Source organism: Natator depressus, chromosome 2 (genome assembly GCF_965152275.1).
Source record: "Natator depressus isolate rNatDep1 chromosome 2, rNatDep2.hap1, whole genome shotgun sequence".
Classification (NCBI taxonomy): Eukaryota; Metazoa; Chordata; order Testudines; family Cheloniidae; genus Natator; species Natator depressus.
In genome coordinates this window covers 60,530,208-60,550,683 of record NC_134235.1, presented here as the reverse complement: position 1 = coordinate 60,550,683, position 20,476 = coordinate 60,530,208, and the positions used below count along the sequence as shown (strand labels likewise).

Here is a 20,476-nt window from a genome sequence, read left to right as displayed (position 1 = left end):
TGAACATGTGATTGCTCTGGTCTGAAATATAAGTTGGTTTTTCAGAACAAAAGAAAAAAGTTAGCTCATATATTACTGCTCCTTCTTGGGGAAAAATAAATGATTGGAAAGATAAGCAGTGGTAACCACAGCAAGAGAATGAGAAAGAAGAGCAAGAAGAGACGATCATAGCCTGAACATCATTTATGTAGTGGAAGAAGCAGCATACCATTCCACTGGAAAACATCACTGTGGAGAAGGAACAAAACCTGGTTGTTACGGGGTCTCAAAATGATACTGAATTGTGAGTTTTACCTCAGTTTAAGGAGCCGAGGGATTTTTCAGTAACATACACTCATTTCAGAATTCTGATATTTATTTAACCTTTGAAATCATTTAGAGAAAATTAATAAAGAGCTGGAGCTCTCAACAAACATTATCCGAGCACAGTGACATTTTGCACCAAAGATAGGACAAGAAACAGAATGTTTGTGTTGGCGTTTCACTTCTTCATGCCATATTACATTCAAAGACTATGTTAAAAGAATGTTATGGGTATAAATTCAAACAAACACTCAGACATTGCGAAATGTCATGCAACCTTAATTCAGCTTCCTTGTGTGCTTACATTTTAAGTCAGAACTAAGAAATTCGGCATTATGACCGTTTTTTATTACATGATCACATATTATTTTCACAAGACCTCTGCTTTACTCAGTGGATAGGCAAATGAACACAAATGAAGACCTCTTGGCTCAAACTAGTTTTGATAAGATGAAAATAAATTTGAATCAAGGGCCACATCATTAAAAAACCACACAAGCTCCCTTCATGTGTAAGCTTTTAGCTTGAGAGCATTAGTGATCTCAAATTGTCATAGTACTGCAAGAAGAGAGTGAGCATCAAGGCTGCTAGAGCCCAAACATCTTAGCCTCTGTAAGCTAAAACCAACACTTCAAATGCACCTGGAAAACTGAAAAGCAAGTTCAAACCAATGAGCACAGGTGCAATGTGATCCTTGCAAGACACTATTAAAGCAGCTGGTAACTGCACTCTGTGCTAACTGGAATTTCTGGTCTTCAGTTATCTTACAGAGCAGAATTCATTACGATAATCTATTCTGATGTGACAGAGGTGTGAACAACAGTAGTGATCATAATAAATCATATAATACCAGCTCTCACAGCCCTTTTTCATCAGTAAATCTCAAAGCACTTCACAATCTTTTATGTATTTATGCTCACAACACCCCTGTGAGGTAGGCAAGTATTATCCTCACTTTACAGATGGGGAACTAAGGCACAGAGAGGCAAAGACTTTGTCTGCACTGGCATTTTTGTTGGCCCAACTTTTGTTGGTCAGAGGTGTGGAAAAAAACCAAACACCCCCAACCAACAAAAGCACTGGTGTGGACAGCACTATGTCACCGGGAGACGCTCTCCCAACGATATAGCTACTGCTGTTCATTGGGGTGGTTTAATTATGCCAACAAGAAAGCTCTCTTCTGCCAGCATAGAGTGGCTACATGGGAGACCTTACAGAGGCACAGCTTCTGCAGTAGAGCTGTGCCGCTATAAGGTCTGCAGTGTAGACATAGCCTAAGTGATTTGCCCAAGGTTACACAGAAATCTGGGGCAGGGCAAGGAATTGAACCCTATCATCCAAGCCCTAGGCTAGTGTCCTAACCACGGGACCATTTTTCCTCCCTCTCATCTAGAGAGAAAGTTATAACCTTATCATTAAATACAGATGAGGATTCAGAAGGGAGCTAAACAGATTCATGGAAGATAGCCAGATGGCTATTAGCCAGAATGGGCAGGGATGGTGTCCCTAGCCTCTGTTTGCCAGAAGCTGGGATTGGGTGACAGGGCATGGATCACTTGATGGAATGCATCCGATGAAGTGAGCTGTAGCTCACGAAAGCTTATGCTCAAATAAATTGGTTAGTCTCTAAGGTGCCACAAGTACTCCTTTTCTTTTTGATGATAACCTGTCTGTTCATTCCCTTCGGGGCACCTGACAGTAGCCACTGTCAGAGGACAGGATACTGGGCTTGGTGGACCTTTGGTCTGACCCAGTGTGGCCGTTCTTATGAGGAGTAAAGCTGTTGGGCACTCCTGTTATGTGGACTGCCTGTACATCTCAATATCCAAGATGACCCAACACACAAACCTAAGTACACTTTGTACTCCTGGGGAAATTGTGTGCCAAAAAATTAAAAATTCTACAAAATTCTACATATTTTGTCAATAACACTATATAATCATGCCAATTTCAATTATTTTGGTAATTTATTTCAAAATACCTGTTAACAAGTATGTCTGTAACAATACAGACAACAAAAAAGATTCAGGAAATGTTTTTAGACAAATACATTCCTTACTAGGCATATTAATACAGAACTTTAAGTAATAATACATATAAACTATCTACTACAAGTAGATAAGGAAGTGTTGTTTACTACTTCTCATAACACAAGAACTAGGGGTCACCAAATGAAATTAATAGGCAGCAGGTTTAAAACAAATAAAAGGAAGTATTTCTTCACACTCTGCACAGACAACCTGTGGAACTCCTTGCCAGAGGATGTTGTGAAGACCAAGACGATAACAGGGTTCAAAAAAGAACTAGATAAATTCACGGACGATAAGTCCATCAATGGCTATTAGCCAGGATGGGCAGGAATGGTGTCCCTGGCCTCTGTTTGCCAGAAGCTGGGAATGAACAACAGGGGATGGATCACTTGATGATTACCTGTTCTATTCATTCCCTCTGGGGCACCTGGCACTGGCCACTGTCAGAAAACAGGATATGGGGCTAGATGGACCTTTGGTCTGACCCAGTAGGGCCATTTTTATGTAAACTACAATACAGAAACATATTTCCCACACCCCTCAGAAGCAGGACAGAAGCTTGAGGGAGTCAGAGGTAACAGAGGAGCTGAGGAAAAGGGACGTAATTGCTGGGAAGGAGCCTGGTAGTGAACGTGGAGGGTCGTTGGGTGTTTGTGTGAGAAGTATGGAACAGGGCTTTTTTGGGAGGGCGGAGGTGGGGGGTGGAAGAGGACACCTGACTGTTAGGGATTTGGAGAGTCTCCCCCATGCAAACCTAGACTCTCCTATTCAGTCAGGCACATCTACCCCTGTCCCCGTGTCCCTGTACCCCACCTTCCCTCTGTCCCCATGCACCACCCTTCTCCATCCTCATGTGTCCCTGTACCCCCAGTCACCCCCAGCCCCCATGCACCTCCACCCCCATTGTCCCTGCACCCACACTCAGCCATCTCCTGTCCCCATGTGGCCCTGCACACCCATTCAGCCCCCACCCCAGTCAGTCCCCCCAACTAGCCTTTCTGAATCCCAGTCTATGTGACTCCCCAGTAACCCAGTGCAGCCCGCTCTATCTGTCCCCACCATATCCAGTGCCTCCTCACCTGGCCAGACACATGGGAAGGGTACTGTGAGGAATGCAGCCTCTCTTCTCTTCCTCCCTATCAGCTGCTGACTGCTATGACCCATGAGCCAGCTGCCCTCTGCTCTGGCACCACAGCAGCCCCTGGTGGGCAAAAGGCATAACTGCAGTGCCTTGCTGGCAGAATGTATTTTCTGCAGAGAAAAAAATCTGCAGCGGATGTGAATTCTGCACATGCACAGGTGACAGAATTCCCCCAAGAGTAACTTTGCTAGTATCTCCTTCAGTTCGGGAAACAGATATAAATTTGACTACTTCTACTGGTGCTTTCCCTGCACTTCCAATCCAACTGATAACCTGTTTTATCTGGACTGAGCTTCACTCCAAACTGCTGTCTCTGTTCAGGAAAATTGATTAAATGCACTGTCTAGGCCAGTGGTGGGCAACCTGCAGCCCATCAGGTTAATCCGCTGGCAGGCTGCAGGACAGTTTGTTTACAATGACCATCCGCAGGCACAGCTGCCCGCAGCTCCCAGTGGCCACGGTTCACCGTTCCCAGCCAATGGGAGCTGCGGATGGCTGTGCCTGCAGACGGTCAATGTAAACAAACTGTCTCACGGCCTGCCAGCGTATTGGCCTGGCGGGCCGCAGGTTGCCCACCACTGGTCTAGGCCCAGTGAAAAATGATACTGTCATTCATCACACTGAAAGTAGTGTAGCTTAAGTCACAAGGTCCTACTATCTCCCCAATGGCTCTGTAACACAAGTTGAACAGGAGTGCCAGTACAGAACTTTGCAGTATTCTACAGGAGAGCACTCTTGGTATAAATGAGAAATTGATCAAAACTACCCTCTAGATCTGTGCTGACAAGCAAGACCCAAACCACCTAAGGAAAACTGTCTGTCATTACAAGGGCTCGTAGATGTCAACAATACCCCATAGTTCACATTTTCAAAAACTAGGAATGCAGAACAGCCTGCATGGATACTAGATTTTTGTCCACACTAGAAAGAGCTAAACTAGTGTGATCACTGCACTATTCATACCATATTCAGACATGGAACTCTAGTGACGTTGCTCCAGGAAATCTAAGGTGTCTTGATATTGCGAAAGTTGCTCTGCTGCAAACCTCTCATCCGTCCCAAAAATGGAGTTAAGACAAGGTAATAGTTGACAAGATTCCTGCACCAGGGGCTAATTTTAAAAGATGTTAACATCATGCCCTCCCAAATGTTGATAACCTCATCCATCAGCACAGTGACCTAAAAAACAAAGGAAACAATAGTTTGCACATGACAAGCTTGAAATCTCTACCCTCATGCCTTCAAGCCTAACAATACGATCTAGAATTTATCTAGCTGCATGCCTAAAGCCAGAAACAACTCGAAACAGTACCACTGTCATCATGAAAATCACGGTCCTTGCCCAGACTGCAAACACTGTAAAGTATACACTAAGTAAAAAACTTTGTAATTTAACAATTGCAAAATGAGTAAAGTTATTCTGCATATTAAATATAGGGGAATTCTTTGAGAAGTAATTTGTTTATATCTAGCTATCTTCTTATTGTGTTCTATTCTGAAGAAAGGATAAATTGTTCCCAAAACTTCTTGGGAACGAGATTGCATATACACAAGCTTCTTCTACAGGAACAGAGTCACCACCCAACTTCTCATCTGTAAGAGTCTACCCTAAACAATCTTGTTTCCTTCCTCTTAGTGTTGGAGCAGCTTCTTTGCGTTCTTCTCCCTCCTTGATCTTAAGTGGGGTATGAATTTTTTACTCTTTGCAATTAGGTTTCAGCTTTTGGCAGTGGAGTTCCCCCAGCTTGGTCTGCAACAAGGGGAATTCTATTGGTGGAGAGGAAGTTTCCTCCCTCCCCCCACAAATCATTTTTGGTGGGAAAAGGAGTAGAAATATAATTCTGTGGACTACGTGACCATCTTTCTGACTGTAACAGGTAGTTATCTGGAGCTTAGCCAGGGAGAACCTATTTCAGGCTGTGGCCCCTGTAAACTTCCTTTTTGGATAACTAAAAAGAGTCAGGTAAAAGACTCTTCCTCTTCATTAATACAAAGAGGGGACCTGAGTCTGATTAATTATATCATCCTCTTCCTGATCTCATTCCCATAAGCTAGATTGCCATATGTGCAATGGTAGTTGCATGTGTGTGTGTGTCTCACTCTCAGAAGAGGGGGAGGGTCAGTTTTGGAGTCATTCTAAGATTGCAGGAGAGACATCAATATACTCTTGAAAAACGAGGCAGCAACCACAGAAGCAATTTTTGGACCAGATATGAACCAAAATGTTGGTCTGCAAGTTTCCTGCAGTTAAGATCTACTACATTTTATAATGCAATTAAGTATCAGATAGGAATCATGTATCTGAAATGATAACTCCAATACTTTTGTAATTAACTTTTTGATATCAAACATTGTCTTTGGCATGGAGGTTTGTTGAGTTACCTTCGGTGCTTGCTTATATTGCTGTTATTACTGTCATAAGCAGAACAACGCTGAAAACTTCACGTTCTCAGTCTAATGCAGGGATCTCAAACTCAAAGCACCACGAGGGCCACATGAGGACTAGTACACTGGCCCGAGGGCCGCATCACTGACACCTTTTCATATAAAGATACAAAAGCCCCCACCTCTGCCCCCAGCCCCACCTCCACTCCACCCCTTCCATAAGGCCCCGCCCCTTCCCTCATTCCAACCCCTTCCCCAAAGTCCCCACCCCAATTCCACCCCTTCCCTGTCCCTATTCCAACCCCTTCCCCAAATCCCTGCCCCTGCCCCACCTATTCTCCACCTCCTCCCCTGAGCATACAGCTCCCCGCTCCTCCCCCTTCCCTCCTGGAAAGCGCTAAGCACCGCCAAACAGCTGTTTGTCAGCGGGAAGCACCTGGAAGTAGGCAGAGGAGCAGGGACGTGGCGCACTGGGAGGAGGAAGGGCGGCGGCAGGTGAAGGGAGCTTGACGGCTGCAGGAAATAATTCCGGGGGGAGGGGGAAGCTTGGCAGGCCGCAGCAAATAACTCCGCGGGCCTCGTGTTTGAGACCCCTGGTCTAATAAACTACACTTCTAAATTCTGCTATAAGGATTTTTGTGCATAATTCTGGATTGGAATTTGAGAAGTTTGGGTTCAATTTCCTGGCTCTGACGTAGGCTTCCTGTATGATTTTGCACAATTCACTCAAGCCTTGCATAGACTACAAGTTTCCCATTCTCAACAATGAGTGCAGATGTAATGCTATTGAATATGGGTTAACTGTAAGTGCAGATCAAGGACAAACAGTATTCAGCATTTCAAAAAACAAAGGCTAAACCCTTAAAGCCCTTAATCTCTCTGTGACTCAAGCCTCATCTGTAAAATAGGGATTGTGATGTTGCACTCCATATGTTTTATGGAAATATGTTTATAAGTGTGAATATGATGTAACTGGAATACACTTCGTGCAAAAGATCTCTTGTAAGGTATCATTACAAAGCTTATAAGCTACCGAGTGTGTTCATCCTATTTGTATGAATGTATCATTCTTGTATCTGAAGCTATAGCTGAAGAAATATGAAGTATTACTCTGAAGTCCTATTGTAATTATGCAAAGTATGGGCCATTAATGGTGGTTTAGAATCTTGATGGCTCCCATTGACCAGGACAGTTGGTTGTAAATGGCTCTGTTTACTTGTAAGCCTTTCTGTCTTCATGTAAAAAGAAAAGGAGTACTTGTGGCACCTTAGAGACTAACAAATTTATTTGAGCATAAGCTTTCATGAGCTACAGCTCACTTCATTGGATGCATGCAGTGGAAAATACAGTGGGGAGATTTTAATATACACAGAGAACATGAAACAATGGGTGTTACCATACACACTGTAACAAGAATGATCAGGTAAGGTGAGCTATTACCAGAAGGAGAGCTGGGGGGGGGGGGCCACACGGGGGGGACCTTTAGTACTGATAATCAAGGTGGGCCATTTCCAGCAGTTGACAAGAACGTGTGAGGAACAGTGGGGGTGGGGGGGAATAAGCATGGGGATATAGGCTTGAATAAAGACTGGGGGTGGATGTGTCATTACACAAAGTAAAACTAAGTTAACTATATCCAGTTTGCAAATTAATTCTAATTCAGCAGTCTCTTGCTGGAGTCTGTTTTTGAAGTTTTTTTGTTGAAGAATTCATAGATAATAGAATATCAGAGTTGGAAGGGACCTCAGGAGATCATCTAATCTAACCCCCTGCTCAAAGCAGGCATGATTCCCAATTTTTTTTTTTGCCCCAGATCCCTAAATGGCCCCCTCAAGGACTGAACTCACAACCCTGGGTTTAGCAGGCCAATGCTCAAACCACTGAGCTACTGCAACTTTCAGGTCTGTAATCGAGTGACCAAAGAGATTGAAGTGTTCTCTGACTGGTTTTTGTATGTTATAATTCTTGACATCTGATTTGTGTCCATTCATTCTTTTATGTAGAGACTGTCCAGTATCCCTGATAATGTCACAGCAAACCTGGTGGCTGAACTTTGTGACTTTGTCCTTACCCAGAACTATTTCACATTTGGGGACAATGTATACCTTCAAATCAGCAGCACTACTATGGGTACCTGCATGGCCCCACAGTATGCCAGCATTTTTATGGCTGACTTAGAACAACACTTCCTCAGCTCTCTTCCCCGAATGCCCCTACTCTACTTGTGCTACACTGACGACAACTTCATCATCTGGACCCATGGAAAAGAAGCCCTTGAGGAATTCTACCATGATTGCAACAATTTCCATCCCAACATCAACCTCAGCGTAGAGCAGTCCACCCAAGAGATCCACTTCCTGGACACTATGGTGCTAATAAGCGATTGTCACATAAACACCACCCTATACCGGAAACCTACTGACCGCTATTCCTACCTACATGCCTCCAGCTTTTATCCAGACCGCACCACAGGATCCATCGTCTACAGCCAAGCTCTGCGATACAACCGCATTTGCTCCAACCCCTCAGACAGAGACAAACACCTACAAGATCTCTATCAAGCGTTCTTACAACTACAATACCCACCTGCAGAAGTGAAGAAACAGATTGACAGAGCCAGAAGAGTATCCAGAAGTTACCTACTACAGGACAGGCCCAACAAAGAAAATAACAGAAAGCCACTAGCCATCACCGTCAGCCCCCAACTAAAACCTCTCCAATGCATCATCAAGGATCTACGACCTATCCTGAAGGACGACCCATCACTCTCACAGATCTTGGGAGACAGGCCAGTCCTTGCTTACAAACAGCCCCCCAACCTGAAGCAAATACTCACCAGCAACCACACAACAAAAACACTAACCCAGGAACCTATCCTTGCAACAAAGCCCGTTGCCAACTCTGTCCATATATCTATTCAGGGGACACCATCATAGGGCCTAATCACATCAGCCACACTATCAGAGGCTCGTTCACCTGCACATCTACCAATGTGATATGTGCCAGCAATGGCCCTCTGCCATGTACATTGACCAAACTGGACAGTCTCTAAGTAAAAAAATAAATGGACACAAATCAGACATCAAGAATTATAACATTCAAAAACCAGTCGGAGAACACTTCAATCTCTTTGGTCACTTCATTACAGACCTAAAAGTTGCAATTCTTCAACAAAAAAACTTCAAGAACAAGAGACTGCTGAATTGGAATTAATTTGCAAACTGGATACAATTAACTTAGACTTGAATAAAGACTGGGAGTGCATGTGTCATTACACAAAGTAAAACTATTTCCCCATATTTATTCCCCCCTCCCACCCCCACTGTTCCTCACACGTTGTCAACTGCTGGAAATGGCCCACCTTGATTATCACTACAAAAGGTTTTTTTTCCTCTCTTGCTGGTAATAGCTCACCTTACCTGTTCACTCTTGTTACAATGTGTATAGTAACACCCATTGTTTCATGTTCTCTGTGTATATAAATCTCCCCACTGTATTTTCCACTGCATGCATCCGATGAAGTGAGCTGTAGCTAACAAAAGCTTATGCTCAAATAAATTTGTTAGTCTCTAAGGTGCCACAAGTACTCCTTTTCTTTTTGCGGATACAGACTAACACGGCTGCTACTCTGAAACCTGTGTTCATGTAGGTGAGGCCGGAAAAAATGGAGGCTTGGGGCCTCACAGGACATGTGACCATGTCACCTGGTACTGGAATCCATCTTAAACCTGGTGCTTTGCCATTTAGAAGGAGGGGTGGGGACCCAGAGAGACAAAAGATTCCCGCCTTGTGCCAAAGCTATAAAAGGGGGTGGAAGAGAACAAAGGGGCTGCAGTCATGAGAAAACCCTTAGTTACCACCTGAGCTGGAACTAACAAGAACATACTAGGGGAAAAGATTGGGCCCAGACTAAGAAGGAGTCTAGTCTGTGAAAGCAGCTCACTGGAACATCTCTGAGGGTGAGATTTACCTTTATTCAGTTTCTTAAATGTATTAGGCTTAGACTTGCGTGTTTTATTTTGCTTGGTAACTTACTTTGTTCTGTCTGTTATTACTTGACACCACTTCAATCCTACTGTTTAAACTTAATAAAATCACTTTTGTTTATTAATAAACCCAGAGTAAGTGACTAAAACCTGGCGGAGCAAATAGCTGTGCATATCTCTGTATCAGTGTTATAGAGGACAGACAATTTATGAGTTTACTCTGTATAAGCTTTATACAGAGTAAAATGGATTTATTTGGGGTTTGGATCCCATTGGGAGCTGGGTGTCTGGGTGCTGGAGACAACTGACTTGCTGAGCAGTTTTTGGTTAAAGTCTGAAGCTTTGTGGGCGTGGACCAGACCTGGGTCTGTGTTGCAGCAGACTAGCATGTCTGGCTCAACAAGCCAGGGTTCTGGAATCCCAAGCTGGCAGTAGAAAATGGGCTCAGAGGTAATTCCAGTACATCAGGCGACAGCCTCAAGGGGGTCTCTGTGACTGAACCCATCCCAGGGATAATGCTCTCCTACCTCACAGGGTGTCGAGAAGATACATTCATTAACATCTGAGGTGCTCAGATATTATGATGGCCTCTACTAGCATTTCAGATAATGAATTCTGATGCTATGAAGTTACAAAGAGCTTGTGTAATACAGAACTGAATTAAATAAGTGTCGCTCATTTATGAGCTGGAGACATTTCAAATTTTAGCTGCCACATTTGCACATGTAATGACTTCGGGGAAAGGACGAGAGAAGACTATACAGTTACGATGGATTTCATCTAGTCCAGAAGATGTTAGGAGCATTTGCCATAAAATTGATATGCATCCGATGAAGTGAGCTGTAGCTCCCGAAAGCTCATGCTCAAATAAACTGGTTAGTCTCTAAGGTGCCACAAGTACTCCTTTTCTTTTTGCCATAAAAGACATTATATATATTGCAGTACTACCCAGGAAGCCCAGTCATGGGCCAGCATCCCACTGAGCTAGGCACTGCACACACAAGAAGAGTCCCAGTCCAACAAAGCTTACACTTTAAATATAGGACAAGAGAGTATTCAGATACAGACAGATGGGGGAGCACAAGGAAACAATGAAAGAATGCTGGTCAGCACGATGGACAGCAGTGTCAGCATACCAACTTCCTAATCATATGTCAAGGCCCTGATAAGCTCCCTCTGCTGGGCACTTTCCAGACCACTATGAGGGGATCCATATGCTGGATCCCAGAGTCTGAACAGAATCACTTGCCCCTGGTTTGGGGTCCCTACACACACATTCAGGGTGCAGATCCTCTATCTACACTCCATCCTAAGAGTTTAGGACACATGGCCCACTGCCCAGTACTCTGGAACCAGTGCCGAAATTGGGTTACAGTTTAACTAGCTCAGTGGGGTATGCGATACGGTGTAGCGTAACACATACAGACTTTGTACAGGACTCATACACAGCACTGTTCTTTAATAGCATGAGAAATACACAGATCTATACAAAAATAATAAGCCCTATACACATTTCACTGCTTCAGTTTCCTCGCTGCTCTTTGGGCATTATTTGGGCTGTGGTCAGTGTCATCTGGGGTCATGCAAAGTCCTTCTGTTGTAGTGCATGGCTTGGGCTCTGAAACACAGAGCCTTCTCTCCAGTTGGCCTCCTCTAACCTTGGCCAATACATTCCCTTCCCTGTCCTACCCAACCTTCCTGTATCTCGGGGTTTATATGCCCCTCTTCTACACCAGGCTTCTTTGTTCTGTCTTTGATAACTTTTCACTGTTCCAAACCTCCTTCCTGCAGACCAATTTAGCCAAATTGATTTCCCAGCTCAGGCACACTCCTTAATGCAACTATTGTGTTGTCAGAGTGTAGCCATTAAAGTTGACAACTCTCCACTGGCCCTGGGCTGGGGAAGACATTCCACATTTACACAAGGGCATTCAGTGATACAGAAATTTTCATAGTATCAACCGTAATTCATAAATTGTATGTAGGTTCCCCAAATCACTATACCACTGCCAAACTGGGGTGGTTTTTGTCTGTTTATGTTTGGAAGGCATCACAGCAAAGGAGAGTTTTAAGAAGAAATCTGAAGGAAAACAATGAAGTGACTTTGCAGATGTCTGTTGGGAGCTCCTCCCGTGCCTGATGGGCACCATGGGAGAACAAACTAAGGTGCCTGTTTGAGACACTGTAAAAAGTCACCTAATTTCTTTAGCAGACTAAGCATTTTACCGTACTGACTTTTTGAACATTTGTTACCCAACTTGCCGACTTGTCTTCATTTCCTTTCTCTCAAATGTCATCTGAAAAGGACTACTCTGTTACTTAATAGAGAAGGTCGTTTTGTTTTAAGAAAAACGAAAAAAGTTTTTGAAACAGTCATAAATGCCGAGTAACAATTTTTTTCTGAATTCTACCTGGCATAAGGAAGAAGACTGTTCAATTTATCATCTTTTACTCACCCCAATTATAAAATATCACTAATTTCAGTTAATTTGAGCAATTTTGACTATTCAAGACCAATACATCAAATTGAAATGACTTAAAATTTTGTTTCACTACAGACTTGTTTTAGGGTTGAAACAGATTACTTTACAAACTAAGAGTTTGGTTTTGTTTTTTTAAACGAGTTTCCTTTGAAACATGGCACCAAACCTGGTATTACTGTCTACACCCATGACAAAAAGGTAATGAAGACATACAGCAGAATTGGTTTTTGGTGACTGTAGCCAAATTGCACTGAAATTAATGAAGATTTTAACCTACTAGTCTAGCCACTCAGATTTTATGCAGGCAATGAGAACAATTAGGTCCATGAAACAAGTAATCATGAGCCTTACAAAGAATAGCAAATACCAAGATCTCAAGTGTTGCCTGATACCAGAATTTTGAGACATATGCACAAATGATTTAGACTTAAAATTAGGAAATTTGAAGAATGTCATATAGCCACTTTATTATTATCATAACACACAAAGGCCTCAATCAGGATTGGTCCCCATTTTGCTTGGCACTGTATAAAATCTTATGAAGACAGTCTCTGCCTCAAAGCACTTAACTGGAGGATTCTCTGCACCCTGAAGTCTTTAAACCACGAGTTGAGGACTTCAGTAGCTCAGACATAGGTCAGGGGTTTGTTACAGGAGTGGGTCGGTGAGATTCTGTGGCCCGCATTGTGCAGGAGGTCAGACTAGATGATCATAATGGTCCCTTCTGACCTCAAAGTCTATGAGTCTGTAACTAATTTGACATTTAAGAAGTGGGTGCAACAAAGAGGAGGAAGAGGATGTGTGGAAAGACCTGGGTAGCAGTAATAAGATGTCATCCCACAGATAAGAAACTTGGACAACTTGATTCCAAATCCTTCATTATTTCAATTTTTAAAAAAATATGGGGACAGATGAGGGGTGAGAAGAATAGCATTAATAAAAGAGGAGTTAATAAACATAAGGGAGGAAGAGGGAAGGATGGAAAGCAAAAAATGACAGTGGAGGTTGAAGGAGAGAAGTCAGGAGCATGCAGCTAGTCAACAGATAATTACGCCCAAAATTCAAACCGTAAAAGGTAGTCTGCAAACTGGGATGTGGATGTGCCTCACCCTTTTTCCTACTTCTGCAAATGGTGCTTACTGGGCAAGCTGTGGTGCTTCTGTAGACTGACAACACTTCTGGGGGTTATCTTTCCCAGCCCACATGGAGCTTACCAGTGTTTAGTACCCTAAGTGGGAAGTTGTATTCCTGGAGGCAGGGCTGGGGGGAAAAAGGGCCAACAGCACCAGGGCCCCATGCTCAGGGAGGCAGGCAACATTTCTGATGTCTGAATAAATAAAGTGAAATAGGAGGGGGCGGGGTCCCAATGAACATGATGTACGAGGGTCCCAAATTGCTCTAGAGCACTGCTGGGCAACCTGCGGCCCATCAGGGTAATCCACTGGCAGGCCGCAAGACACTTGGTTTACATTCCCGCAGCTCCCATTGGCTGGGAACGACGAACCACGACCAGTGGGAGCTGCAGGCGGCTGTGCCTGTAGACGGTCAATATAAACCAACTGTCTCGCAGCCTGCCAGCGGATTACCCTGACCACAGGTTGTCCACTACTGCTCTAGAGGGGACTGACTGGAAAGGATTCCCCCTCATCAAGTCATAACAGAGGGGTGGCTTCACCAAACTGAAAAGGGGATCCTGTGCAAATGTGCATTGACTGATCCAGGCTTGATTTCTGTAGGTGTGACTGTACTCACTGACCCCAGCTAAAACCACTCCTGCTGTTCAGGCAAGAGACTCATTCTATATTTGCACAAGGCATACATAGCATTACAGGGCACTGAAGTTGAAGACTTCGGCAGTTACTGCAATACAAATAAATCTAACAATATTCTCAGTCTCTACTCCTTGAAGGTGCCAACTCCATTAGTGACAAAACAGTTATTACTGAGATTATGGAAAAAGCAGTTGATGGAAGAATTACAATGAAAAAAGTAATTTTTCATACAAACAAGAAATTTGCATTTCTTTAAGCTGCATGCATAATGGATGCAATCAACATTATACCAAACAATGACCTACTTTGTTTCCTTACAGCTATTCTCTTTCGGTTTAATTCCCCATAATTCTTAAATTGTGTATTCCTTTCATCCCACCACCGCCACCATTCCCACACACAAAAAAAAATAATGCATTGCTTTTAGGGCTGTCAATTAATCGCAGTTAACTCACGCGATCAACTCAAAAAAAAATAATCGCGATTATCACACTGTTAAATAATAGAATACAAACTGAAATTTATTAAATATTTTGGATGTTTTCTACATTTTCAAATATATTTATTTCCATTAAACACAAAATAAGCGTACAGTGCTCACTTTATATTTTTTATTACAAATATTTGCACTGTAAAAAAAATAGTATTTTTCAATTCACCTCATGCAAATACTGCAATTGCAATCTCTTTATTATGAAAGTGCAACATACAAATGTATTTTTGTTACACAACTGTACTCAAAAACAAAACAACGTAAAACTTTAGAGCCTACAAGTCCACTCAGTCCTACTTCTTGTTCAGCCAATCGCTCAGACAACCCACTTCTTAATTACAATGTCACCTGAAAGTGAGAACAGACATTTGCATGGCACTGTTGTAGCTGGCGTTGCAAGATATTTACGTGCTAGATGTGCTAAAGATTCATATGCCTCTTCATGCTTCAGCCATCGTTCCAGAGGACATGCTTCCATGCTGATGACGCTTGTAAAAAAAATAAAAAAGCGTTAATTAAATTTGTGACTGAACTCCTTGGGGAAGAACTTCATGTCTCCTGCTCTGTTTTTACATGCATTCTGCCATATATTTTATGTTATAGCTGTCTCGGATGATGATCCAGCACATGTTGTTCATTTTAAGAACACTTTCCCTGCAAATATGACAAAATGCAAAGAAGATATCAATGTGATATTTCTAAAGATAGCTACTGCACTCGACCCAAGGTTTAAGAATCTGAAGTGCCTTCCAAAATCTGAGAGGAATGAGGTGTGAAGCATGCTTTCAGAAGTCTTAAAAGACCAACACTTCAATCCGGAAACCACAGAACCCAAACCACCAAAAAGAAAATCAACCTTTTTCTGGTGGCATCTGACTCAGATGATGAAAATGAACATGCGTCAGTCCACACTGCTTTGGATCGTTATTAAGCAGAACCCCGTCATCAGCATGGACACATGTCCTCTGGAATGGTGGTTGAAGCATTAAGGGACATATGAATCTTTTGCGCATCTGGCATGTAAATATCTTGCAATGCCGGCTACAACGGTGCCATGCAAATGCCTGTTCTCACTTTCCGGTGACATTGTAAACAAGAAGCAGGCAGCATTATCTTCTGCAAATGTAAACAAACTTGATTGTTTAAGCAATTGGCTGAACAAGAAGTAGGACTGAGTGGACTTGTAGGCTCTAAAGTTTTACACTGTTTTATTTTTGAATGCAAGAGGGTTTTTGTACATAAATCTACATTTGTAAGTTGCACTTTCATGATAAAGAGATTGCACTACAGTACTTATACTAGGTGAATTGAAAAATACTATTTCTTTTGTTTTTTACAGTGTAAATATTTGTAATAAAAAATATAAAGTGAGCACTGTACACTTTTTATTTTGCGTTGTAACTGAAATAAATATATTTGAAAATGTATTTGAAATATATTTGAAAATCCAAAAATATTTAAATAAATGGTATTCTATTATTGTTTCATCACAATTTAATTTTTTTAATGGCTTGACAGCCGTAATTGCTATTACACAAAATGAGACCAGCAACTCTACTCTCCATAAGCACTTGCACAAACTAGTGCTGTCTTGGTATGGGACAAGAAAGCAACTTTCAGTTTTCTTTTAATACATGAAGATGCAAACAAGTGACAGTGTTTTCAGTGGGGGAGGGGGAGGGGAGGGAAAGAAACAATCAGTAAGTTACCTAAACATCCTGATCAAAATGTTAAACAGAACTCTAAGATGTCAGCAACTAAAACATATTTACCTTTTCTATTATAATTCCACTCTGAAGTTCTTTTGAAAATGCAAAGGTCTGTTTATCACAATTTGCAGGAAAGCTTCACCAGCACATTGATAGAAACAAAAAGAGCACTAGAAAGGAAAACCTGTTTTCTCATATAACCTGTATTGAATATGTTTTTATAAACAAATCCTCTTCAACATTGTTTTTTACCTCTGATTGTTATTCATCTTGTGAACCCTTTAATATGCAGAGGGAAGATGCTGAGAATTAAAAAGCCAAAGCTCATCTTACTGCAACTAGACCTCTAAGGCTTGAATCTTACAGGGGGAAAAAAAAGAAAAAAAAAAAAAAAAAAAGGAGAAATGCTCACTATTACAGCAATGTTTTACTCTGAACATACATGGTTTTTCCCATATTATATTGAGCAGCGTAAGCGTAACCAAAAGCTTTTGGCTTTTTGAGGGAAGAAAAAGTTATCCTTTCATACCTAGTTTGAAAATAACTAAAGAAAGCAAAAGGCTTACTGACTCTGGAAGCCACTTAGATAAGAATTTACTGCAAACTTTGAAATTAGGAAAAGATAATATCAGCGGTAACTAGCAACAGGAAAGACAAAATATAGGTACAGTAGTATTTTCTTTTCACCACCAGAGGAATTTGAAGTGATAAATTAATATGCTACTGATGGGGTAAGGTAGTTTGTTGCCATCAAACCTTAAAAAGCGCACGGAGGCTTCCAAGCTTGGCTGCACATTTGTAATGTCAACCAAAACTGGGCACAAACGTGAATTTTATCAACTTGCAGGCATCACTTTTTCTAAATGGTAGCAGATATCGTTGCAAGAAGCAACATATTCAACTACAAATATACAAGTCTCCATGCAAAGGAAGGGATTGAGAGAAGGAGCCTAGGTGACTGAGATATCTTGGTGGTGGAGCACGGAGTGTAGCCCCACGACTGAGTAAACCGGTTGTGGGAGGTCTTGCGAGAGAAAAGGGGTGTGTGACACTGTGTGCAGCCCAGTGACCTCCCGAGCCAGCCCGGGGGCGAGGGAAGCGCGCAGCCCAGTGACTGCCCGAGCCTGATGGGGGGGGGGGGGGGGGCAAGGGAAGGAAATGGCGTTAAGGGTGTAAACCGTGACTGGCTGACGCGGGTGGGCACCGAGCCGGCTCTAGGAGGGCGGCGGGGGCCTTACCTGAGAGAGCTGCCTGGGGTTGGGGCAACCGAAGAGCGCGGAGCTGGAGCTGAAACTGATGGCCCCTCTGCGGCTGAGGACATGCTGCGGGACCGGCCTGTCCAGGGGCAGCACCGGCAGCTGGTAACATACTTCCATTGAAGAGCCTCTGCGCTCCGAGCAGCGCCAGGGCACCGGCCGCCGCACCTGCCTGCACCGGGAATCGCCGCAGCGCAACGGGGGCGGGGCGGCAAACGTGCCAGAAGGGATAAAACCAGCAATTAAAACACAGACGGGCCCGGCTCCGCCTCACCCCCGCCCCCGGGTCTGGACGGGTACCGGGCTCCTCCCTCCTCCGCCCCAAGAGTCGCGTCTGGGCGGGCTGGTTCCTCCCCGGAGCCCGCAGGCGTCTTTGAGCCGCAGCCGCCGCAGGGGGGCGGGAAGCGGGGCCGGCAGCTGAGCGCTGTCAAGGAAGGAGGCGGCGAGTCCCGGGCCGAGCCCCGCAGCGCGGCCGCTGCCTCCCGCTGTCTCTGCTGCTGCTGGAGGGAGCCGCTGCCGCTGTTAGCCCCGCAGCCGGGCCGTCCGGGCGCCGCTCATGGAGGCGGGCGCTGGTGCCCGGGGGTCCGCTTTGGGTGAGACACACTCGGCACTGCTATTGTCCGGCACGAGGAGGAGGCGGCGCGCGCTCCGGGCGGGAGGGGCCGGGGCGCTGCGGTCCCGAGCGAGCCAGTGGGCGGGGGGAGCCCGCGGGAAGGAGGGATGCTGCGCCCGGGCCGCCCGCACTGAGAACAGCCCCAAGCGCAATCGCCCAGGAAGAGGCACGAGCCGAACGGACTCTGTGCGTGTGTGTATGTACGCGACGCGCGAGCCCGGCCGGCTCCACGCAAATCGTCATCACGTAACGGCGAGGGGGGGATGTTTTGGAGACAAGTGGCGAGGTGCGGTTCGGGCCAGTTCGACTCTCTTTTGCGCATGCGCGGTATTTTCGCGGCTTGGAATCTTTCTGCCGTGTTAGAGAGGGTTGCAAGTGGAGCGCGCGCCTAGCCCCGCCCGAGCGCAGCGTCTGGGCCGCTGCCCCATTGGTGAACGGGAGGTGAGGGAGGGGAAAGAGAAAAGCACACTAAGAACGTTTCCCGCGTAATCTCAGCCCAGCCACGCGGCTGCTCGCTGTGTGTGGCCCAGCCCGAGTCCGGGGGTGTGACGGTAACATGGGCAGCGGCGCCGCACGTTAGTCCCTCTTCCAGGGGGGCATCAGGGCTGCCGGGCAGATACTGGGCAGCAGCTCTGGGGACAGCTGTGTTCAGCAGCGTCTCAAGCCTGCCTGATTCCAGCGGGAAACAGCAACCTGCTGAGCTCGGAGCAGAAGCTGCGGGTCCTGCTCTGGCAGGTGACCATAGGTCCATGTTTTCTGGGGACAGTCCCTGTCTGAGGCACTGTATCCCTAGGCAAACAATGTCCCCAGAAGAGTCCCCGGTTCACAAAACTCATCCCCGAATACTGTTGTGATGTGAATACCCTTTCTTCTTCTTCGAGTCCTGTCCCTGTGGGTGCTCCACTCTAGGTGTCGGTGCGTCACAGGGCTGTTGATGGGAGATTTTCGGTAGCAGTGCCTGGTCGGGACGCACACACTCAGTTGGTATCTCCCGTCTCGTTGGACTCTTCCTGAGCGCCTGCACCCCCCTCAGTTCCTTCTCAACCGTCCTCGGCTGAAGATGGGACTTGAGGCAGTGCTGCTTCTCTTCCCTGGTCTCTGTGGGGAAAAAAGTATCAAAGAATATAGAAATAGTTATTAGTTACATCCCAGTTGTTTCCCTTCCTTTAGTGTAGTTACTTAGTTTAAAAAAAAAAAAACTTCCCTCCTTCTGAGACACTTTCCCCTGCCATTTCTAGTTCACAATGCCAGGGGCTTCAGGATTCAAAAAGTGTGTTTCCTGTCAGGACTCCATGCCACGGTCCGATGGGCGCTCACATTGTGTGAAGTGCCTCGGGGAAACCTACATTCCCACTGTACGAACCTCAAGTCAGGGGCTCGGCGTGACAGGAACCTGCGGCTTAAAATGCCTCTGATGGAAAAATCCCTGCAGCCGCTCCTACATGGTCCCCGGCCAGATCCAAACCAGTGGGGAGCGCAGCCCAGGGAGCAGGAGCAACAGTTCCTCACTAAATGTGACCTATCAGTACCACCTGAGCTTAACTCTCCATTCCTGGATACACAGGGCTCACTCTTCGAACAGCCGCTCTCACCACCTCAACTGGCTACCTTCACTGACAGCGAACCCAATATACAGCAGCAGGTGGAGTTCTCCCCATCTGCCTCTCCTCCTCCACCGGACCCTCTTCCACCTCAGGCTATGGTCCTCAGCCACCAGTCTCAGTTTCCCAACTTCGCCCTCCCGTGGACGGCACCTGGGTTCTCCTACCCTATGCCTTGGCCCCAGTGGTACCCTTGGCCCCATCCTCCTACCACTCATCCTCAGACCTCTTCCATGAAACCACTACCTGCTTCTGTGCCTCGATCTGCAGCTCCGTCCACTTCTAGAGTACCTGAACCACCTCCTGAGACCGTGAGCTATGAACCATATCCTGACTCACCGACCCCTAATTCTCCATCTGCTCCAGATGGAGCCCTCTCCCCCACACCTCCACAGAACGTGGACAACTGTAAACAATTTCAAGAGCTTTTCAAGAGCGTGGCACTCAGTCAAGACATCCCCCTAGAAGGGCTTCAGGAGACACAACACAAACTTCTCAGAATCCTTCAACCCTCTGCACCTTCAAAGATCGTGCTCCCTATAAATGAAGCACTCCTGGAACCAGCTGACACTCTGGCAAACTCCAGCTTCTTTATTACCTACCTGCAGAAAGGCCGAACGTAAATACTATGTTACTGCTAAGGATGCTGACTTCCTATTTCTCACCCACAATCGAACTCTCTCGTCATGGATACAGTCGCACAA

General features: G+C 45.0%; 1 protein-coding gene across 2 annotated transcripts in view; it reads right to left on the bottom strand.

The window, feature by feature from the left end:
* The window catches only part of PDE7A (phosphodiesterase 7A), a 139,880-nt gene extending 121,476 nt beyond the window's left edge, over positions 1–18,404 (bottom strand). For both annotated transcript variants that reach the window (XM_074944303.1, XM_074944304.1), the window contains exon 1: positions 17,541–18,404. In XM_074944303.1, the coding sequence (XP_074800404.1) occupies positions 17,541–17,678 (138 nt within the window). In that variant the 5' untranslated portion in view covers positions 17,679–18,404. The remainder of the gene's footprint in view (positions 1–17,540) is intronic.
* Positions 18,405–20,476: the final 2,072 nt, after the last annotated feature.